Raw genomic sequence first — 21,600 nt, forward strand, 5'->3', positions numbered from 1 at the left:
CTTTATTGGCCAGTAAAGTTGACTCAGAGAAAATCAGTTCCAATCAGCGCTTACAGAGCGGGCGCTCTCTGATATACCATTCTTAAGGCATGAATATGCATAAGCCTCTGTCCAATCCTAGAATTACATATTCTACTAACTCTAATTGCATATGCATTAGAGGCAGAACAAAGACTCTTTCTAAGTATCACCTTGCAACACGTGAAGAAGAGTGGGCTTCTTATTATTGTGCATACACTCGGGTATGTGGTAAACAAGATACGGAGTAAGGTATCTTAAGGACACAATGTTTCCTGATACAATGGGGAAACTCTTCGGTGCAACTTTAGCTGCAGGTCTCTGATGGACACACTAACGTGTTCAATATCCCTTCATTTTTAAATGCAAATGCTTATTTTCATTTTGTTTATATATTTGTGCATTAAATTCATCTTACAGTAATCACTATGTCCAAATGTTGTATGTAGCTTCCGTGATTGAACCAATATTTCAGACTTATAATACAGTTAGGTCCCTTGTTCTCTGCTCTTATGAGCTCTCTGGTATGTTAGGAGGTTTGCAAGAGAAATTCTTACTCTCTTTCACCATAAATATACTGAGGCTAGAAGAAATCCTGGCCCAATTCAAAATGTTTGGTTTTGACATGTAAAGCCTAAAATGGCTCAGGAATGCAAAACCTCAAGGACCTCCTCTTCTTCTTGGATCCAATCCAAACACTGTGATCATCATCTGAGGCCTTTTGTGTCCCTCCTCCACAATAGGTCCAGAGAGTTGTAACACAATAGTGGGCCTTTTTTGTGGTGGCTCCCCACTTGTGGAATGCTCTATCCAGGGAAGCTCAACTGGAGACTTCATTACATATTGCTGCACGCCATCCCAATCCCCATCATTATGAGATTCCAGGGATTCCAGACGTGTTTCCTTTGGAATGACGTACAGCAGAGACTGTGGTGTGTTTATGATATATGATTTATTTACACGCATATACAACCTGGAGGGGTTGAGAGCATTAACACCCGCCAAAATGCCTTGTTTCTCTCAAAGCCGCACCCTTGGATTCAAACAGAAATTAAGCACTGCTCTGCCTCTCTGGCTTCCCAGCATGCAACTTTGCTTCTACTCTCTAGCTCACAAAACTCTCAACTCTGTGTATGTCTTTCTAACTACCCTAAAGTTAAGAAAGGGGGGCACACACCTTTGCTGTCTCACACAGAGCCACTCCCTTTGTTTCCTTAATGGCCCATTACCTAATTTGGCCATTCAAAAAATATGAATCTTTCCTTAAATTTTAACTCTTGCAGGATCTAGGAATTAGGAAATAGAAGTATCTCAGCCTACAGACTACTTCTTCAAACTCATGAAATGAAAATAGATAGATGCTCACAGGTCAGTACTACCCATGGAATAGATCTTTTCTTTACCATCCCATCTCCTGAAGTTGTTACATTACCTAATTTGGCCATTCAAAAAATATGAATCCTTTCTTCAATTTAAACTCTTACTGGACCTAGGAATTGGGAATGAGAAGTCTATCAGCCCACAGACTACCTCCTCAAACTCATGAAATGTATCCATGGAATAGATCTTTTCTTCACTATTCTGTCTCCTGAAGTTGTTGGAATGCAACACCCTTCATCCACAGCAAGCATGGGCAGTGACCAGAGCGGATGGGAGTCACAGTCCAATACTATCAGGGGACCCAATGCAAACTATCTTTAGGGTTCTGTGGGGAAAGACAAGAACCACATCTGATGGAGGTAGAAGAAGGGAAGGTTTACATGGGATGCTGTATTGAGGGAGAGCTTAACCATATGACTTAGAGTGAAAGGCTATTGCTCAGTAGCAGAGCTCAGCTTAGATACATAAAGGATAAAGTTTTAAAAAGCCCAAGTTGCATAGGAGAAACATCCCCTTGATATGCCATGGAGCATGATTGACAGTAATGTGAGACAGAAGGGTTGATGGTCTGGATCAGAAGAAGGGATATGTACATCTACAAGCCTCTTTCTTTACCCTGCACAAGTTTCACATTGCATCCATTCAGAAAATTATACCAACTGTCTGAGACACTGCATCACAAGGGAGAAGAAATTGGGCTATAGTGGGATGATACTGAGAAAGTACTTTGCTTATTTTGAGACTTGAGGACTTGAGCAAAACAGATCCCCCACCCTGGAATTTTTATAATTATTGTTCATCATCACTACTACCAATTATCCCATGAGAAATCAGATGCCAGGCACAATAACAGCCACAGAAACAGCCTTTTCCAAATGTGGTGATCCTGTGTTGTAGTCTATATAGGAACCTGTCCTTGTAACTTACATGAATCCAGGTAGGGAGGTGGATTTGAGGCTGGTGCATAGCTCCTTGCAGCCAGGTTTCCCTATAACTTTAGCCAAGACTGAAATGCTGTTGGTAATTAAATGTAAACATGATGGCCTCCAGCTGCAGTTCAACCCAAGACTTGTTTGCGCTCCACCTGATTTTCCTGCTGTTGCTGCTGCATTGTTCTTCTAGCAAGAGTTTGAACTCCTCCACCAGCAGATTGAGACCAACAATTCAAACCAGTTCATATGGTCCTCCGGCAGACATGATCATTGGTGAATTTGTATCCAGCACACAAGCAAACTATAGAATGCTCAAATTAACAGAGGATCCCGATTCCTCTACATTATATGCTCAGTAAGTAGTTACGTATTTATTGGGAATCTTCTACTGGGCCCACTGATCATTCCTGAGTTTATGAAATAAACAACTGCATTAGCTTCTGTCTTTGCTTCTCCTGTAATCCTTCTAGGATACGTTCAGAATTAGGTCCCACCACTCATGTAAAACAGCTTAAAACAGATTTGCAGGAAAGTCTGTTTCATTGAGGCCAATGGAATGTTTCCTCAACAATACTTGGGATCGAGGACAGATTTCATTAACACAAGTTTTCATGGAAGAAAACAATTTCAATTAAAAGCTTTGTGATCATAACATGTAATCCTGTGTGTGATTACTGGGGAAGCAAATCCCATTGAATAAAAAGAGAAGAGGAAGGTTTTGCTTCCAAAGTTCATTTTATATATATAAAAAGCATGCAGCTGCATCAGGGCTGCAGGTAGCACTTTCCATCTGGCAGGAGGGCAGAGCTAAGCTGGTTTCCACAAATGGATCATCATCTTCCACTAGGACAAGTCTGAGCCTGGGTAACACAGACCTTGCGTTTCCCAGAAACAATGCGCTCGTCTGTTGCTAATTGCTTGGGCTTGTATCAAAGGAGCAATTTAAAAGACCAACCATGTAAAAGGCAGTGAGGGGGAAAGGCAGTAAAGAAAGAAAGGGAGAGAATGTGAAAGAACATCCCACTCCATCTCTCTCATCTTTCTCCCTCTCTTAGGCTCAAATTCAAGGCACTCTAAAAAAGGCCGTTCGGCCCACAAGTTAGACCACCTTTGTCTAATGTTCAGTTCTTCTCCAGGTTCAATTGAGAATACAATCCCATCAATACTTGACATTTCAGAAATGGAAGGAAGGTGGTGGCCAAAGAAGCTATGCAAGAAGTAGGCATGGACACTATATCTAAGAAAGAGGCATAGGGAGTGTTGGGAACATACAATCAGCTTCACTCAGTATTATATGTATTCCATTGTGTTTGTGGTTTTGAACCTAGTTAAATGGGGACAGAATTAGAGCATGACTGAACTTGGCACATTAAGAACTTATGGCTCTGAGGTTCCCATATCCAAACCCACAAATTCATCCACAGCACAACATAGGATCTCTTGGAATCCACCATTCACATACACCATTCACTACATCTGCTGTAGTTTCATGAGTTGGAATAAAATGTTCCTGTCCTGTGGGTTGCAACATTCAAGGTACGTTCAAGTCAAAATGAAAATTGAAACACAGTTGTTTCTCTTCTGCCGGTATTGCAGTCATTTCTGTCTCATTGCAGACCCATCCCAAAAAACTACCAGCATGTTCTTGCCTTCATCTTTGCCATGCAAGAGATCAACAAGGATGCCAGATTCTTATCCAACATCACGCTGGGATCAACATTTTATGAGAATTCATTTAATCCTTTGCAAACTTGTAGGAACACACTTGCTCTTCTTTGCATGGGACAACGAAATCGCCCCAATTACCACTGTAATGGGGAAGATAAATTAATTGCCGTCGTTGGAGGGCTCACCTCCCAAAACACCCTTCAGATGGCCAATATATTAAGCACCTACAAGATGCCACAGGTATGTGTGTAGATACATAGTGTAATCATCTCCAGGCAGCCTTCCAAACCCTGATAAGAATTATCGAGTGACTGGAAGTTTTATGGTTGCATTTATTTATTCAGTTAATCACAACAGGAAAAATGTGAACTAAAAGCCTATCCCCTTTTACACTTCCATTCAGTGTATCTGAAGAAGTGTGCATGCACACAAAAGCTCATGCCAATAACAAACTTTGTGTGTCTCTAATGTGCTACTGGAAGGAATTATTTTATTTTTTATTTTGCCATATTCAGAGTCAGACTCTGCCTCTCCTCCCTATCCTATGTCTGGCTCTTCTTCCTCTCATGACTCAGCCACGCTCCTGACACATAGATACAGCCACAAAGGCATAAATAAAAAGGAAAACCCCAAAAGAGCATCCAGTTTAGCTTTCAATACAATTACATTGTATTTTCTACACTAGGGTCCTAAATTAGACTTTGTATGGGTACATGACTATGTTAAAGCCTCCTTGCTATGTGTTGCCTACACTGCCATTTCAAGTAGCATGGGGATTTCGGTGGGGGGGCATATAAACCCATAATACCAATAGTCAAACCTCTTATGCTTCAAAACCTTAGCATGCCACAAAGCATGTGATGATGGGAGCACCCAGCCTCCTGCTTAGAAACTTCTCCTAGCCTGAGACTTAATAATGCCAGGGGTTTATACTTACAAAAGAAAGACCAGGTGATGAACCACCACAATAGAGAAGTATTCATTCTTTGAACAAATAGATGGTCTTCGGATTCTTGAAAATATAATGCCTTTCCCTTTAGTTCAGCTATGGCTCCTTGGATCCAGGGCTGAGTGACCAAAGGCGCTTCCCTTCCTTCTTCCAAATGGTCCCCAATGAAGAAGCTCAGTATGATGGCATTGTTTGGCTACTCAGGAAGTTTGGGTGGAACTGGATTGGCCTCCTTGTTTCAGATGATGACAGTGGAGAAACCTTCCTTCGTACTCTGAGACCAAGGCTTTTCCAAAATAATCTCTGCATTTCCTGGACACTGGCGATCCCACTAGTGACAAAGTATTTACCTAATGAGCTACTTCAACAAAAGTTGAAACCAATCATGTTTGCTCTCACACAGCGGCAAATGAATGTGATTCTTGTCTATGGAGACAGTCAGTCTCTACAGGGTTTCAGCCTGGTTTTAATCTCCTGTGAGGTTTTCTCTAGGTACCCTGTCCAGAGGGTGTGGATTACAACAGCTCAATGGGATTTCACTGCAATGCTGTTTGGAGACAAATTCCCTTCCATATCCTTCAATGGCACCTTGTCATTTACACTCCATTCAAATCCAGTTCCAGGGTTTCAGGACTTTCTACAGACTATAAATCCATGGCAGCCAAATCTTTATTTCATCCAGCAGTTCTGGGGCAGTGCATTCCTCTGTTCATTCCCAGATAATAATCTAATTAAAACAAGTTGGGAACCCTGCACTGGGGAGGAGAAGCTGGAGAAACTCCCTGGACACCTGTTTGAAATGGAAATGTCTAGCCAGAGCTACACCATCTACAATGCCGTCCATGCTGTAGCACATGCTCTCCATAGCATGTATTCATCAAGAGCCAAACAGAAAGTACTGGGCGAGAGATGGAAACAGGAAAAAGTTCAGCCCTGGCAGGTACTGTCAACAACTCTCCTCAATGTTAGAAGCACAGGAGTTATTATTAGTGCTTCATATGTTTCACAGCTGAGCCCTGGCATGGAGGAGAGGCCTTGAAGATTTTCCCTGCTGAGCTCTATCATTGGGAGGGACTTTATATCTCAGTTAAAGGCCACATGCTTTAGAAACTGCACATTCAAAGCTTGTTAAATTAATCCATCCCAGGATTCTCCTACTTGGGGCTGAAAAAGGGGCAGGGGTGTCCTCTGGTATCAGAACTGGGTTGAAACATTTGGTGTATGTCTTGTAGCACTGTGGCAATTTAGAGTAGACAGTTCTGGGCTACAAAGACCAATGATTCAACTCAGCACATGGCAGTTTCACATGTTAATGGGGGGAAATTTTTGAAGTACCCAGTATACTGTATATGATAAATTGTAGTAAGAATCCAAAGGCGCACTTTGCAAATGGGAGAGAGAGAGCGTATTAGCCTCCAAGGATCGTGGTTTTGTTTTTGTTTTTTCCTCCTGGAATCTAGCTCCACTCCTTTCTGAAAAACATCCACTTCAACAACAGTGCAGGTGAAGAAATCTCTTTTGATGAGAAGGGGCGGCAGGCAGGTGGCTATGATCTTCTCAACTTGGTCACATTTCCCAATGGGTCCTTCCAGAGAGTCCGAGTAGGGAGGGTGGATCCTCAGGGCCCCCCAGGAAAAGAGTTCACAGTGGATGGAAGTGCCATTGCATGGAATCCCAAGTTCAGGCAGGTAGGTGGGTCTATTTCTTGTTTAATCCATCATCATATTCTTTTATGAGAAGATCGGGAGATCCAGGAAAACAGAGAAGTGTCAGGAGGCAAGCTCTGGTACTCACTGATGAAATACTTTCTTTGTTTCTTTGTTCAAATTTGTTGACCCAGAGCTAGTTTGAAGCTAATTTGGAACTCAGGGTTAAGAACAAGGTATTTCTGAGTAATAAATCTGCAAGTGTTTAAAGCTCTTGAAAACGGACTGTTGTGCTCCAAAATGCGTTGTTGGAAACAATCTCCGCCATACGGAGCCCAGGTAGAAAGAAAATCATCTCCCACCTGAAGTGTGTGGTCACTAATGTTGATGGATGGAGTGCCGGTGATATCCTGTCCCAGGGTTTTGGTGTCCATCAGGCTGATGGTGAGGCCAAATTCCATGCAGGCTTGGCCATAATGTGTGGGGTGGAAGCATCCAAAAAGCATAAGGAAAGGGCTAGTGCTCAAAAGGCTATAGAATGCTGTGCTGTCATATGCCTGTGGTAATTGATTGATGGATTGATTGAATGAATGAGTTTATATACTGCCATATAACTGGATGTCTCAGGGCAGTTCACAGAATAAAATCAAGATATAAAACCACAAATTACATTATAATACATACATAATACATAAGAAAATTAAAAAACCCAATAGCCGCCCTCAAAAACTCCAGCACATTTTATGAAGGAATTGTTATGTCAATTTCTACAGCTATGGCAGTTATGAGCAATCTAAACAGAGCAGCTGTTGTCAGTTTGTAACAGTATTTATATTAGATAAAAGTCTATGTAAGATGTATTAGTAAGGTAAGTAACACTTACCTGCAGTATATATTTTAATCTGCAAGTTCAAGCACATTTGGTAAGAAGAAGAAGCATCTGTTGCCAGCTTCTTATTTCAGCTCTCCTCTCCCTCCAGGAGGGAATCAGCATTCGGTTATGAGGAATTAATCCATCCAGAAGGAGAAGGTTGGCACTAGCTTCTCTTTGCCATTCAGAAATGTGCTGTGATGGCCAAATGGTTAGGTGACAGCACAAAGCATCTTTATCAGGGGGCCTGATGCTTGCCCAGGGAGCAAATGCTTGACAGTCATCCTCTAATTTCAGTCTTGTGATCGTTCTGCTGCAAAATGGACATAGATGTCAATAAGATTTATTCAACTGAAAATCCTTTCCTTGTCATTGCCATTAGATGCTGCCCATTTCCACCTGTGTTGAAAGCTGCCACCCTGGACAGAGCATGTTTGCCCAGCAGGGAAAGCAAATCTGTTGCTATGACTGTGTTCAGTGCCCTAAAGGGAGGATTTCCATCCAGAAGGGTAAGTGAAGAAACCCGAGTCAACTGGAATTCCAATCTTCCTCTCCAACATAGACATGTGTTTATGTTACAGATACATATTCTCCTTTCCTTTTGCCTCCCCTTTGTACTGCTATTCAGTCACATCTTGTGTGAAATTACGTCCGCATGGGAGTAAGCACAAATGAAATCAACATGACATACATCTGGGTAGAAATGCTTAGGATTGCACTCCGTAGATTCCCTTTTGTCAGCATTGCACCTGCAACCATCAAATCTTCATCTTCAGTTATTAACAAATAGTGAATTATTTTCTCTATTGTATCCACTCAGACTCAATCCGCAGGAACAGTTATTCATAAAAAAAATTGCGATGAGGAAATGATAGGTTGTTTCATCCACGTCCAAGCTCCATTACGGAAAGTGTAAAAAAGAAACGCTTGGGCTGCAAGCCTTGAAACGCAAAGAGATGAGGATGGATGCAGAGATAGATATGTTTAAGGGGGAAAGACTGAAATCAATCAATATACTCCAATCACAACATAAATATAAAAGGATTGATTGGTACAGCTGAGATGCTCAGAGAGGAGCCATTGCTCAGTTGAGAAAGTAGACTTTGGTTCATTAACTCAGTAATAAGTTCCGTGTACTGCATATTTGTTGTTGTTTAGTCATTCAGTCGTGTCCAACTCATTGTGACCCCATGGACCAGAGCATGCCAGGCAATCCTGTCTTCTAATACTGCATATTAGAAAGTTCCAATATAATAATAATTGTGCCCTCAAGAAATGCTAAAAGCATGCTTCTCACTTTCAGATGCAGATCAGTGTGAGAAATGCCCAGATTATCACCACCCAAATGCCTTTCAGGACCAATGTATTCCAAAAAAAATAAGCTACCTATCCTATGAGGAGCCCTTGGGGGCAATTCTGGCTTGCTTGGCTCTCCTGCTTTCTCTGGTCACACTTGTTGTGATGGGAACCTTCGCTCTGCACTGGAACACTCCCATTGTCAAAGCCAACAACTGGGGCATCACCTGCACCTTGCTCTCTTCTCTGCTTCTCTGCTTTCTCTGCTCCTTCTTATTCATTGGCAGGCCTACAAAGGTGACCTGTGTCTTGAGGCAAACCATCTTTGGTATCGTCTTCTCCATCGCTGTTGCTTGTGTGTTAGCCAAAACCCTCACTGTGGTTTTGGCATTCATGGTGACCAAGCCTGGGAACAGCCTGAGGAAATGGCTTGGGAAGAGGCTGGCAGGATCCCTGATCACCTTCTGCTCTCTCATTCAAGCTGGCATCTGTCTTGGCTGGCTGGCATCCTCTCCCCCATTCCCAGAGTTTGACCTGCACTCCCAGGATGGGCAAATCATAGTGCAGTGCAATGAAGGCTCAGACATCATGTTCCACCTGATTCTGGGCTACATGGGTCTTTTGGCCATTGTCAGCTTCTCTGTGGCTTTCTTTGCCAGGAAGTTGCCTGACACTTTCAATGAAGCCAAGCTGATTACCTTCAGCATGCTGGTCTTCTGCAGTGTTTGGCTGTCCTTTGTCCCCACTTATCTGAGCACCAAAGGGAAATACATGGTGGCTGTGGAGATCTTCTCCATCTTGGCCTCTACTGCTGGCTTATTGGGCTGCATCTTTCTCCCCAAAATCTTCATCATTATACTTAGACCTGAGATGAACAGTAAAGAGAGGTTAGTAAGGAAGAAGGTGGATCATAGTTGAGAAGGTGAAAGAGATGCCGTTAGCCAGAGACCTTATGTTGTCGCCAGGAGATGTTATTTCCTTTGTTTGTATGTTCCGTCTTCTATATTATCCAAGTAGAACATAACTCTCCCTCTCTTGCTATTGTTTTCTAACGTGTTCAATATCACTTCATTTTTAAATACAAATGCTTATTTTCCTTTTGTTTATATATTTGTGCATTAAATTCATCTTACAGTAATCACAATGTCCAAATGTTGTATGTAGCTTCCGTGATTGTTCCAATATTTCAGTGTGGGAATACACTTCGTGGGTTCCTTTGAACCCGCGATTATTTGTTTAAGTTAATGTTATTTATGCACTATTTTATGTATTCTTCCATGCAAAAGCGAAAGCGAAAGCAGGGCTCAGTAGGCATCTTGCCACTGAGATCCCTCCGCCTAGACTTTTAGTTCCAGAGGTTTGAATTTGTTAATGATCGTTTATTCTGCTTCCCGCCTTTTTTGGGGACAGCAACAGCGTTCCTATTGGTAAATATATCGATCATGACGTTGCACTTGGTTGTCAATAAAAGGCTGCGGCTCCCCGTTTTGGGCAGATAGTCAGGATTCATCAATCGCTTAGGTAGCAGGGTTTTTGGGGAACGGGTTAGTTGGGTTTGGTTGGGTTGGAAGTGCGTGCAGGAGGTAGATAGGTCTAGCTTGCGGAAGATTTGGCGGTAAAGATTTAGTTAGCCTTAGCATTGCGGAAGATTTGGCGGTGCAGGGTCTGTTAGCTTAGGAAAGCTTAGAATAGTGATAGGTATAGGGAAATGTAGAAGCCTATGCGGGTCAGCCAAAGCCATTCAAAGAAATAATGTCGTCTGTCTTTATTTCGTCTTAATTTAATTTTTCGGGGTCTGTTTAGCCTTTATGCTTGGTCGTAACTTTGGCCATCATTTGCTTGGGTATGTAACTTTAGTGAACTTAGGAGGTCGCAAGTGCTTGTAGGTACTTTCACGAGGCATTTTTCGTCCGAACTACTCACGCACCTTCAGATTTAGCCTGGCGGACAATGGCGCGGTATGAGTTTAAGCTCCGGAATTATCGGCCGTTCCGTTCGCAGGCTTGGCCAGCACCCGTGCGGAAACGCATGTGAGGTGCTGGCCACAGATCCCCGGCAACTGGAATCCCGTGTGCAGGTGGCCTAGACCTGCACGCGGGAAGCTCCAGCAAAGAATCCCCGCATTTCAGATTTATAGTTCAGTTAGGACCTTTGTTCTCTGTTCTTATGAGCTCTATGGTATGTTAGAGAGGGAGGTTTGCAAGAGAAATTCTTACTCTCTCTTTGCAGAGTTGGCACAATGGGGATTGCTCTAAGCACATTAAAATTTGGTTTCATTAGCATCTGCCCTCATCCAGCTTAAAACAAATATTCCACATAAATATACTGAGGCTAGAATAAATCTTGGCCCAATTCAAAGTGCTGGTGTAAACCCTAAAATGGTGTAAACCCTAAAATGGCTCAGGAATAAAGAACCTCAAGGACCTCCTTTTTTTCTTGGATCCAATCCAGACCCTGTGATCATTATCTGAGGCTGTTTTTATGTGCCTCCTCCACAATATGTCCAGAGAGTTGTAACACCATAGTTGGCTTTTTCTGTAGTGGCTCCGCACCTGTGGATTGCTCTATCCACGGAAGCTCACCTGGAAACCTCATTACATATTACTGCACACCATCCCAATCCCTAACATTGTGAGATTCCAGAGATTCCAGACGTGTTTCCTTTGGAATGAGGTACAGCAGAGATTGTGCTATATTTACACATATATACAACCTGGAGGGGTTCAGAGCATTAACACCCCAAGAAGGCCTTGTTTCTCTCATAGCCGCACCCTTGGATTCAAACAGAACTCAAGCACCGCTCTGCCTCTCTGGCTTCCCAGCATGCAACAATGCTTCCAGTCTCTGGCTTACATAACTCTCAACTGTGTGTTTGTCTTTCTAACTACCCTAGACTTGAGAGAGGGAGGCCCACACCTTTCCTGTCTCATACAGAGCCATTCCCTTTGTTTCCTTAACGGCCCATTACCAAATTTGGCCATTCAAAAAATATGAATCCTTGCTTCAATTTTAACGCTTGCTGGACCTAGGAATTAGGAAATACCTGTAGAAGTGTCTAAGCCTACAGACTACATCTTCAAACTCATGAAATGAAAATAAATAGACCGTCACAGGGCAATAGTATCCATGGAATAGATCTTTTCTTCACCATTCTGTCTCCTGAATTTATTGCAATGCAACACCCTTCATCCCCAGGAAGCATGGGCAGTGAATAGAGATTATGGGAGTTGCAGTACAATCCTATAGTGCGACCAAATGCAAACTTTGTTTAGGCTTCTGTGGAGAGAGACAAGAATCACATGTAGGACATCTGATGGAGGTAGAAGAAAGACAGGGTTACCTAGGATGCTGTTATGAGGAAGAGCTTAACCATATGGCTTAGAGTGAATGGCTCTTGCTCCCTAGCAGAGTTTAGCTTAGATACATAAAGGATAAAGTTTTTAAAAGCCCATGTTGCATGGGAGAAACATCCCCTTGATACGCCATGGAGCATGATTGACAGTAATGGGAGAGAAGGGCTGATGGTCTGGATCAGAAGAAGGGGTATGTACATCTACAAGCCTCTTTCTTTACCCTGTACAAGTTTCACATTGCATCCATTCAGAAAATTAAACCAACTGTCCGAGACACTTCATCACAAGGGAGAAGGTATTGGGTTATAGTGGGATGACACTGACATACCACTTTCCTTATTCTGAGACTTGAGGACTTGAGCAAAACAGATCCCCCACCCTGTAATTTTTCATAATTATTGATCAGAATCACTACTACCAAATATCCCATGGGAAATCAGACGCCAGGCACAATAACAGCCACAGAAACAGCCCTTTCCAAATGTGGTGATCCTGTGTTGTAGTCTATATAGGTGCCTGTCCTAGCAACATACATGAATCCAGTTAGGGAGGTGGATTTGAGGCTGGTGCATAGCTACCTGCAGCCAAGTTTCCCTATAACTATAGCCAAGGCTGAAATGCTGTTGGTAACTAAATGTAAACATGATGGCCTCCAACTGCAGTTCAACCCAAGAATGGTTAGCGCTCCACCTGCTTTTCCTGCTGTTGCTGCTGCATTGTTCTTCTGGCAAGAGTTTGACCTCCTCCTCCTCATGCACATTGAGACCAAGAATTCAAACCACTTCATATGGTCTTCCGGCAGATATGATCATTGGTGAATTTGTATCCATTACACAAGCAAACTTCAGAATGCTCAAATTAACAGAGGACCCCCAATCCAGTTCATTTCCTGCTCTGTAAGTAGTTACGTATTTAATGGGAATCTTCTACTGGGCCCACTGATCATTCCTGAGTTTATGAAATAAACAACTGCATTAGCTTCTGTCTTTGCTTCTCCTGTAATCCTTCTAGGATACGTTCAGACGTACATCCCACCACTTGAGTTAGCAGAAATAAAGCCATTATCAGTCTTCAGTGCCACTTTGACTAATCAAATTCCTTTGCACCACAGTGTTGTTGTTGCTGTTGTTGTTGTTGTTGTTTTTCAGTCGTTTAGTCTTGTCCGTCACTTCGTGACTCCATGTACCATAGCACACCAGGCACTCCTGTCTTACACTTCCTCCCGCAGTTTGGTCAGACTCAACTTGGTAGCTTCGAGAACACTGTCCCACCATCTCATCCTCTGTCGTCCCCTTCTCCTTGTGGCCTCAATCTTTCCCAACGTCAGGGTTTTTTACAGGGATTCTTCTCTTCTCATGAGGTGGCCAAAGTATTGGAGACTCAGCTTCAGGATCTTTCCTTCCAGGGAGCACTTAGGGCTGATTTCCTTAAGTATGGATAGGTTTGATCTTCTTGCAGTCCATGGGACTCTCAAGAGTCTTCTCCAGCACCATAATTCAAAAGAATCAATTCTTTGGCAACCAGCCTTCTTTATGATCCAGCTATCACTTCCATACATCACTACTGCCACTGTGTTAAACAGCTTAAAACAGAGCTGCATGAAAGCCAGTTCCATCGAGGACTGTGGGATGTTTCTTCACCAATGCTTGGGACCAAGGACAGTTTTCATTAACAAAAGTTTTCATGGAAGAAAACAATTTCCAGTGGAAGCTTGTGTGATCACAACAGGTAATCCTGTGCATGATTACTGGGGAAGCGAATCCCATTGAATAAAAAAAGAAGAAGAAGGTTTTGCTTCCAAAGTTCATTTTATATATATAAAAAGCATGCAGCTGCATCAGGGCTACAGGTAGCACTTTCCATCTGGCAGGAGGGCAGAGCTAAGCTGGTTTCCACAAATGGATCATCATCTTCCACTAGGACAAGTCTGAGCCTGGATGGCACAGACCTTGCGTTTCCCAGAAACAATGTGCTCTTGTCTGTTGCTAATGGCTTGGGCTTGCATCAAAGGAGCAATTTAAAGGGCCAACCATGCAAAAGGCAGTGAGGGGGGAAGGCAGTAAAAAAAAGAAAGGGAGAGAATGTGAAAGAACATCACACTCCATCTCTCTCATCTTTCTCCCTTTCTCTTAGGCTCAAATTCAAGGGCTGCTAAAAAAAAAAAAAAGGCCTTTTGGCACATAGGTTAGACCACCTTTGTGTAATGTTCAGTTCTTCTCCGGGTTCAATTGAGAATACATTCCCATGAATACTTAACGTTTCAGAAATGGAAGGAAGGTGGTGGTCAAAGAATCTAAGCAAGAAGTAGGCATGGACACTGCATATAAGAAAGAGGCATAGGGAGTGTTGGGAACATGCAATCAGCTTCACTCAGTATTATATGTATTCCATTGTGTTTGTGGTTTTGAACCTAATTAAATGGGGACAGAACTAGAGCCTGGCTGAATTTGGCACATTAAGAACTTATGATTGCGAGGATCCCATATCCAAACCCACGTATTCATCCACAGCACAACATGGGATCTCTGGGAATCCACCATTCACATACATTTAATCAAATTCTATTAGGAAACTGCTGTAGTTTCATTATTTGGAATAAAATGTTCCTGTCCTATGGGTTGCAATGTTCAAGATACATATAGATTCACAAGTCAAAATGAAAATTGAACCACAGCTGTTTCTCTTCTGCCAGTGTTGCAGTCATTTCTGTGTCATTGCAGTATGATCCCGAAAAACTACCAGCATGTTCTTGCCTTCATCTTTGCCATGCAAGAGATCAACAAGGATGCCAGATTCTTATCCAACATCACGCTGGGATCAACATTTTATGAGAATGCTTTTAATCCTTCACAATCTTGTGGAAACACTCTTGCTCTTCTTTCCATGGGACAACGAAATCCCCCCAATTACCTCTGTAATGGGGAAGACAAATTAATTGCTGTCGTTGGAGGCCTCACTTCCCAAAACTCCCTTCAGATGGCCAACATATTAAGCACCTACAAGATGCCACAGGTATGTGTGTAGATCAGGGGTCAGCAAACTTTTTCAGCAGGGGACCGGTCCACTGTCCCTCAGACCCTGTGGGGGGCCGGAATATATTTTGGGGGGGGGGGAATGAACGAATTCCTATGCCCCACAAATAACCCAGAGATGCATTTTAAATAAAAGCACACATTCTACTCATGTAAAAAAAAAAAACCAGGCAGGCCCCACAAATAACCCAGAGATGCATTTTAAATAAAAGGACACTTTCTACTCATGTAAAAACACGCTGATTCCCAGTCCGTCCGCGGGCCGCATTCAGAAGGTGATTGGGCCGCATCCGGCCCCCGGGCCTTAGTTTGGGGAACCCAGGTGTAGATCATAGCTGTCAACTTTCCCTTTTTTCGGGAAATTCCCTTATTCCAGCACTGTTTCCCACTGCAAAAAAAGGGAACGTTGACAGCTATGGCCGTTTCTCAATGCAAGAAAAAGGAAGGTTGACAGCTATAGTGTAGTTACATAGTGTAATGATTTCCAGGCAGCCATCCAAGCCCTGAGAAGAATTAACAAGTCACTGGCAGTTTTTAATGGTTGCATTTATTTATTCAGTTAATCACAACAGGAAAAATGTGAACTAAAAGCCTTTCCCCTTTTACACTTCAATTCCAATCTGACCTTTTCAATTCTTCGGGGTGGGGGGGGGATATATGATTCCAAAAAAAAGGACTGTCAGTCCTCTGTCTATCTGATTATGGTTGCCTAGCAACCCACCACACCCACCACCACGATCTTCTACTCCCCCTTCTTGCAAACTGTCTTTGCCTGCTCTTACTATCTCAATGAACTCTTGTTGGAGAAGGGGGACTGGGCCTGCTCCCTCCTGAAGACTGACAAACTCAGATTATACGTGGGTAGCAGTGTTGGTCAGCCGTACTTGAAACAAAATAGTAAATAAAAATAATTCCTTCCAGTAGCACCTTAGAGACCAACTCAGTTTGTTATTGGTATGAGCTTCCGCGTGCATGCACACTTCTTCAGATCCTTCTCATACCAATAACAAATTTAGTTGGTCTCTAAGGTGCTACTGGAAGGAATTATTTTATTTTTTATTTTGCCAAATTCAGAATCAGAATCTGTCTCTCCTCCCTCTCCTTTGTCGGACTCTTCTTCCTCACTTGACTTGGCCACGCATAGATACAGCCACAAACGCAGACATAAACAAGAAATCCCCAAAAGAGCATCCAGTTTAGTTTTCAATACAATTATGTTATGTTTTCTACACTACGGTTCTAAATTAGATGTTGTAAGGGTACATGACTATGTTAAACTCTCCTAACTATGTGTTGCCTACACTGCCATCTCAAGTAGCATTGGGATTTCGGGGGGGGGCATATAAACCCATAATACTAATACTCAAATCTCTTGTGCTTCAAAACCTTTGCATGCCACAAAGCATGTGATGATGGGAGCACCCAGCCTCCTGCTTAGAAACTTCTCCTAGCCTGAGACTTAATAATGCCAGGGTGCTATACTTACAAAAGTAAGACCAGGTTGTAAACCACCAAAATTCAGAAGTATTCTTTCTGTGGACAAATACATGATCTTCACATTCTTAAAAATATAATGCCTTTCCCTTTAGCTCAGCTATGGCTCCTCGGATCGAGTGCTGAGTGACCAAAGGCGCTTCCCTTCCTTCTTCCAAATGGCCCCCAATGAAGAAGCTCAGTATGATGGCATTGTTTGGCTACTCAGGAAGTTTGGGTGGAACTGGATTGGCCTCCTTGTTTCAGATGATGACAGTGGAGAAACCTTCCTTCGTACTCTGAGACCAAGGCTTTTCCAAAATAATCTCTGCATTTCCTGGACACTGGTGATCCCACTAGTGACAAAATTTTTACCTAATGAGCTACTTCAACAAAAGTTGAGACCAATCATGTTTGCTCTCACACAGCGGCAAATGAATGTGATTCTTGTCTACGGAGACAGTCAGTCTCTAGAAGGTTTGAGACTGGTTTTAATCTCCTGTGAGGTTTTCTCTAGGTACCCTCTGCAGAGGGTGTGGGTTACAACAGCTCAATGGGATTTCACTGCAGTGCTGGGTGGAGACGAATTTCCTTCCATATCCTTCAATGGCACCTTGTCATTTACACTCCATTCAAATCCAGTTCCAGGGTTTCAGGACTTTCTAGAGACCATAAATCCATGGCAGCCAAATCTTTATTTCATCCAGGAATTCTGGGCCAGTGCATTCTTCTGTTCATTCCCAGATAACAATCTAATTGACACAACTGAGAAACACTGCACTGGAGAGGAGAAGCTAGAGAACCTTCCTGGAGCTGTGTTTGAAATAGGAATGTCCAGCCAGAGCTACACCATCTACAATGCCATCCATGCTGTAGCACATGCTCTCCATAGCATGTATTCATCAAGAGACAAACAAAAAGTACAGGGTGAGAGAAGGATGCAGCCAAAAGGTCAGCCCTGGCAGGTATTGTCAACAACTCTCCTCAATATTAGAAGCATTGTATGTTTCACAGGTGAGCCCTGGCATGGAGGAGAGGCCTTGGGGTTTTTCCCTGGTGAGTTCTGTCATTGGGAAGGACTTTATCTCAGCTAAGGGCCACATGGTTTAGAAACTGCACATTCAAAGCTTGTTAAATTAATCCATCCAAGGATTCTCCTACTTGGAGCTGAACAAGGGGCAGGATTGTCCTCTGGTAACAGAAATGGGTTGAAACTTCAGTTGTATGCCATATAGCACTGTGACAATACAGAGTAGACAGTTCTGGGCTACTGAGACCAAAGATTGGACTCAGCACATGGCAGTTTCACATGTTAATGGGGGAAATTTTTTGAAGTACCCAATATACTGTATATGATAAATTGTAGTAAGAACCCAAAGGTGCACTTGGCAAACGGAAGATAGAGAGTGTATTAGCTTCCAAGGATCGTGTTTTTCTTTTTACTCCTGCAATCTAGCTCCAGTCCTTCCTGAAAAACATCCACTTCAACAACAGTGCAGGTGAAGAAATCTCTTTTGACGAGAAGGGGCAGCAGGCAGGTGGCTATGATCTCCTCAACTTGGTCACATTTCCCAATGGGTCCTTCCAGAGAGTCCGAGTGGGGAGGGTGGACCCTCAGGCCCCCCCAGGAAAAGAGTTCTCAGTGGATGGAGGTGCCATTGCATGGAATCCCAAGTTCAAGCAGGTGGGTGGGACTTTTTTTGTTTTGTTTTGTTTTAATCATCATCCATTATCATCATTATCTTTTTATGGGAAGATCAGGAGATCCAGGAAAGCAGAGAGGGCTACAAAGGAGAAGTGTGAGGAGGCAAGCTCTGGTACTCACTGATGAAATGCTATTTTGGTTACTTTGTTCAAATTTGGAGCTCAGGGTTAAAGAACAAGGTATTTCTGGGTAAGGAATTGGCAAGTGTTTAAAGATCTTGAAAAGGGACTGTTGTCCTACAAAATGTGTTGTTGGCAACAATCTTTGTTGGAGACTCTGTCCCACCAAGTGGAGCCCAGGTAGGGAAAAAAATGTCTACCACCTGAAGTGTGTGGTCACTAATATTGATGGATGAAGTGCCAGTGATATCCTGTCCAGGATGTTGGTCTCCTTTAGGCTGATGTTGAGGCCAAACTCCATACAGGCTTGGCCATAATGTGTGGGATGAAAGCATCCAAAAAGGCTAAGGAAAAAGCTGGTGCTCAAAAGGCTATAGAACGCTGTGCTGTCATATGCCTGAGGCGATTGATTGATTGATTGATTGATTGATTGAATGAGTTCATATACTGTCAAATAACTGGATGTCGCAGGGCTGTTCACAGAAAAAAATGAAGATATAAAACCACAAAATACATAATGAATACAGACATAATACATACGAAAATTTAAAAAACCAATAGCCCCCCACAAAAAACCCCGCACATTTTAAGACGGAATAGTTATGTCAATTTCTACAGCAATTGCAGTTATGAGCAGCCTAAACAGTTAGAGCAGCAGGAATGTTCTGTTGTGCTGCTGTCAGTCTGCAACAGTATTTATCTTACATAAAAATCTGCAAGTTCAAGTACATTTGGTAAGAAGGAAAAGAAGCATCTGCTGCCAGCTCCTTATTTCAGCTCTCCTCTCCCCCCAGGAGAGAATCAGCATTGGGTTATGAAGAATCAATCTATCCAGAAGGAATAGGATGGCACTAGCATCTCTCTGCCGTTCAAAAATGTGCTGGGCTGGCCAAATGGTTAAGTAACAGCACAATGCATCTTTATCACGGGGCCTGATGCATGCCCAGGGAGCACATGCTTGACAGCAATCCTCTAATTTCAATACTGTGACCTGTCTGCTGCAAAGCGGACAAAGATGACAATAATATTTATAACAAAATCGAAAATTCTTTCTAGTAGCACCTTAGAGACCAACTGAGTTTGTTCCTGGTATGAGCTTTCGTGTGCATGCACACTTCTTCAGATACATCTGAAGAAGTGTGCATGTATCTGAAGAAGTGTGCATGTATCTGAAGAAGTGTGCATGCACACGAAAGCTCATACCAGGAACAAACTCAGTTGGTCTCTAAGGTGCTACTAGAAAGAATTTTCGATTTTGTTTTGACTATGGCAGACCAACACGGCTACCCACCTGTAATAATATTTATTCAATTCACAATCCCTTGCCTGTCATTACCATTAGATGCTGCCCATTTCCACCTGTGTTGAAAGCTGCCACCCTGGACAGAGCATGTTTGCCCAGCAGGGAAAGCAAATCTGTTGCTATGACTGTGTTCAGTGCCCTAAAGGGAGGATTTCAGTCCAGAAGGGTAAGTGAAGAAACCCAAGTCAACTGGAATTCCAACCTACCTCTCCAACTTTGTCATGAATGTGTTAGTCTTATGCTGTCTGCTTATTTTCTGTCATAGATCCAAAGCACATGTGTTTATATGTTACTGATACATATTGTCCTATCGTCTATCCTCCCCTTTGAATAGCCATTCAAGAGTATATTGTGTGAAATTACGTCCACATGGGATTACCCACCATTGAAATCAGGATGACATACATCTGGGAAGAAATAATTAGGATTGACTCCATAGATTCCCGTTTGTCAACATTGAACCTGCTGCCAACAAATTTTCATCTTCTGTGATTAACAACTAGTGAACTATTTTCTCTATTGTATCCAAACAGTTTCAGTCCTTATGAACAGATATTTCTTGTCAAATATAGATTTTCCTCAGTGAGCAAATGACAGGCTACCTGGCTGTTTCATTAACTCCCAAACTCAACTACGGAAAGTGTAAAAAAGAAACACTTGGGCTGCAAGCCTTGAAATGCAAAGAAATGGGGATGGATGCAGAGATAGATATGTTTAAGGAGGAAAGACTGAAATAAATCAGTATTCTCTAATCATGACAAATAAGTATAAATGGATTGAATAATACAGCTGAGATGCTCAGAGAGGAACCATTGCTGAGTTGAGAAAGTAGACTTTGGTTCATTAACTCAGTAATATGTTCCGTGTACTGCATATTAGACGGTATCAATAATATTAATAATAGTTGCTTCAAGAAATGCTAAACACGTGCTTCTCACTTTCAGATGCAGATCAATGTGAGAATTGCCCAGATGATCACCACCCAAATGCCTTTCAGGACCAATGTATTCCGAAAACAATAAGCTACCTATCCTATGAGGAGCCCTTGGGGGCAATTCTGGCTTCCTCGGCTCTCCTGCTTTCTCTGGTCACACTTGTTGTGATGGGAACCTTCGCTCTGCACTGGAACACTCCCATTGTCAAAGCCAACAACTGGGGCATCACCTGCACCTTGCTCTCTTCTCTGCTTCTCTGCTTTCTCTGCTCCTTCTTATTCATTGGCAGGCCTACAAAGGTGACCTGTGTCTTGAGGCAAACCGTCTTTGGCCTCGTCTTCTCCATCGCTGTTGCTTGTGTGTTAGCCAAAACCCTCACTGTGGTTTTGGCATTCATGGTGACCAAGCCTGGCAACAGCCTGAGGAAATGGCTTGGGAAGAGGCTGGCAGGATCCCTGATCACCTTCTGCTCTCTCATTCAAGCTGGCATCTGTCTTGGGTGGCTGGCATCCTCTCCCCCATTCCCAGAGTTTGACCTGCACTCCCAGGATGGGCAAATCATAGTGCAGTGCAATGAAGGCTCAGACATCATGTTCCACCTGATTCTGGGCTACATGGGTCTTTTGGCCATTGTCAGCTTCTCTGTGGCTTTCTTTGCCAGGAAGTTGCCTGACACTTTCAATGAAGCCAAGCTGATTACCTTCAGCATGCTGGTCTTCTGCAGTGTTTGGCTGTCCTTTGTCCCCACTTATCTGAGCACCAAAGGGAAATATATGGTCGCTGTGGAGATCTTCTCCATCTTGGCCTCTTCTGCTGGCTTATTGGGTTGCATTTTCCTTCCCAAAATCTTCATCATTATACTTAGGCCTGAGATGAACAGTAAGGAGAGGTTAGTAAGGAAGAAGGAGGACCATAGTTGA

At 42.8% G+C, this 21,600-nt stretch overlaps 2 protein-coding genes across 2 annotated transcripts; both read left to right on the forward strand.

Annotated features, from left to right (window-relative positions):
- The first annotated feature begins 7,862 nt into the window (after positions 1-7,862).
- Positions 7,863-9,678, forward strand: LOC117057497 (vomeronasal type-2 receptor 26-like). The gene is made up of 2 exons (XM_033168346.1): positions 7,863-7,973; positions 8,768-9,678. The coding sequence occupies exons 1-2, from the start codon at positions 7,895-7,897 to the stop codon at positions 9,676-9,678; spliced, it is 990 nt and encodes a 329-aa protein (XP_033024237.1). The 5' UTR covers positions 7,863-7,894.
- A 10,129-nt stretch (positions 9,679-19,807) lies between these two features.
- Positions 19,808-21,600, forward strand: LOC117057499 (vomeronasal type-2 receptor 26-like). Its single transcript, XM_033168347.1, has 2 exons — positions 19,808-19,911; positions 20,690-21,600. The coding sequence occupies exons 1-2, from the start codon at positions 19,833-19,835 to the stop codon at positions 21,598-21,600; spliced, it is 990 nt and encodes a 329-aa protein (XP_033024238.1). The 5' UTR covers positions 19,808-19,832.

The sequence above is a fragment of the Lacerta agilis genome, chromosome 14 (assembly GCF_009819535.1).
Source record: "Lacerta agilis isolate rLacAgi1 chromosome 14, rLacAgi1.pri, whole genome shotgun sequence".
NCBI classification, from domain to species: domain Eukaryota; kingdom Metazoa; phylum Chordata; class Lepidosauria; order Squamata; family Lacertidae; genus Lacerta; species Lacerta agilis.

Coding starts and splice junctions, on each gene's coding strand:
- LOC117057497 (XM_033168346.1), top strand. CDS start 7,895: ATGTTTGCCCAGCAGGGAAAGCAAATCTGTTGCTATGACTGTGTTCAG. Junction 7,974..8,767: donor GAGGATTTCCATCCAGAAGG/GTAAGTGAAGAA, acceptor TCTCACTTTCAG/ATGCAGATCAGTGTGAGAAA.
- LOC117057499 (XM_033168347.1), top strand. CDS start 19,833: ATGTTTGCCCAGCAGGGAAAGCAAATCTGTTGCTATGACTGTGTTCAG. Junction 19,912..20,689: donor GAGGATTTCAGTCCAGAAGG/GTAAGTGAAGAA, acceptor TCTCACTTTCAG/ATGCAGATCAATGTGAGAAT.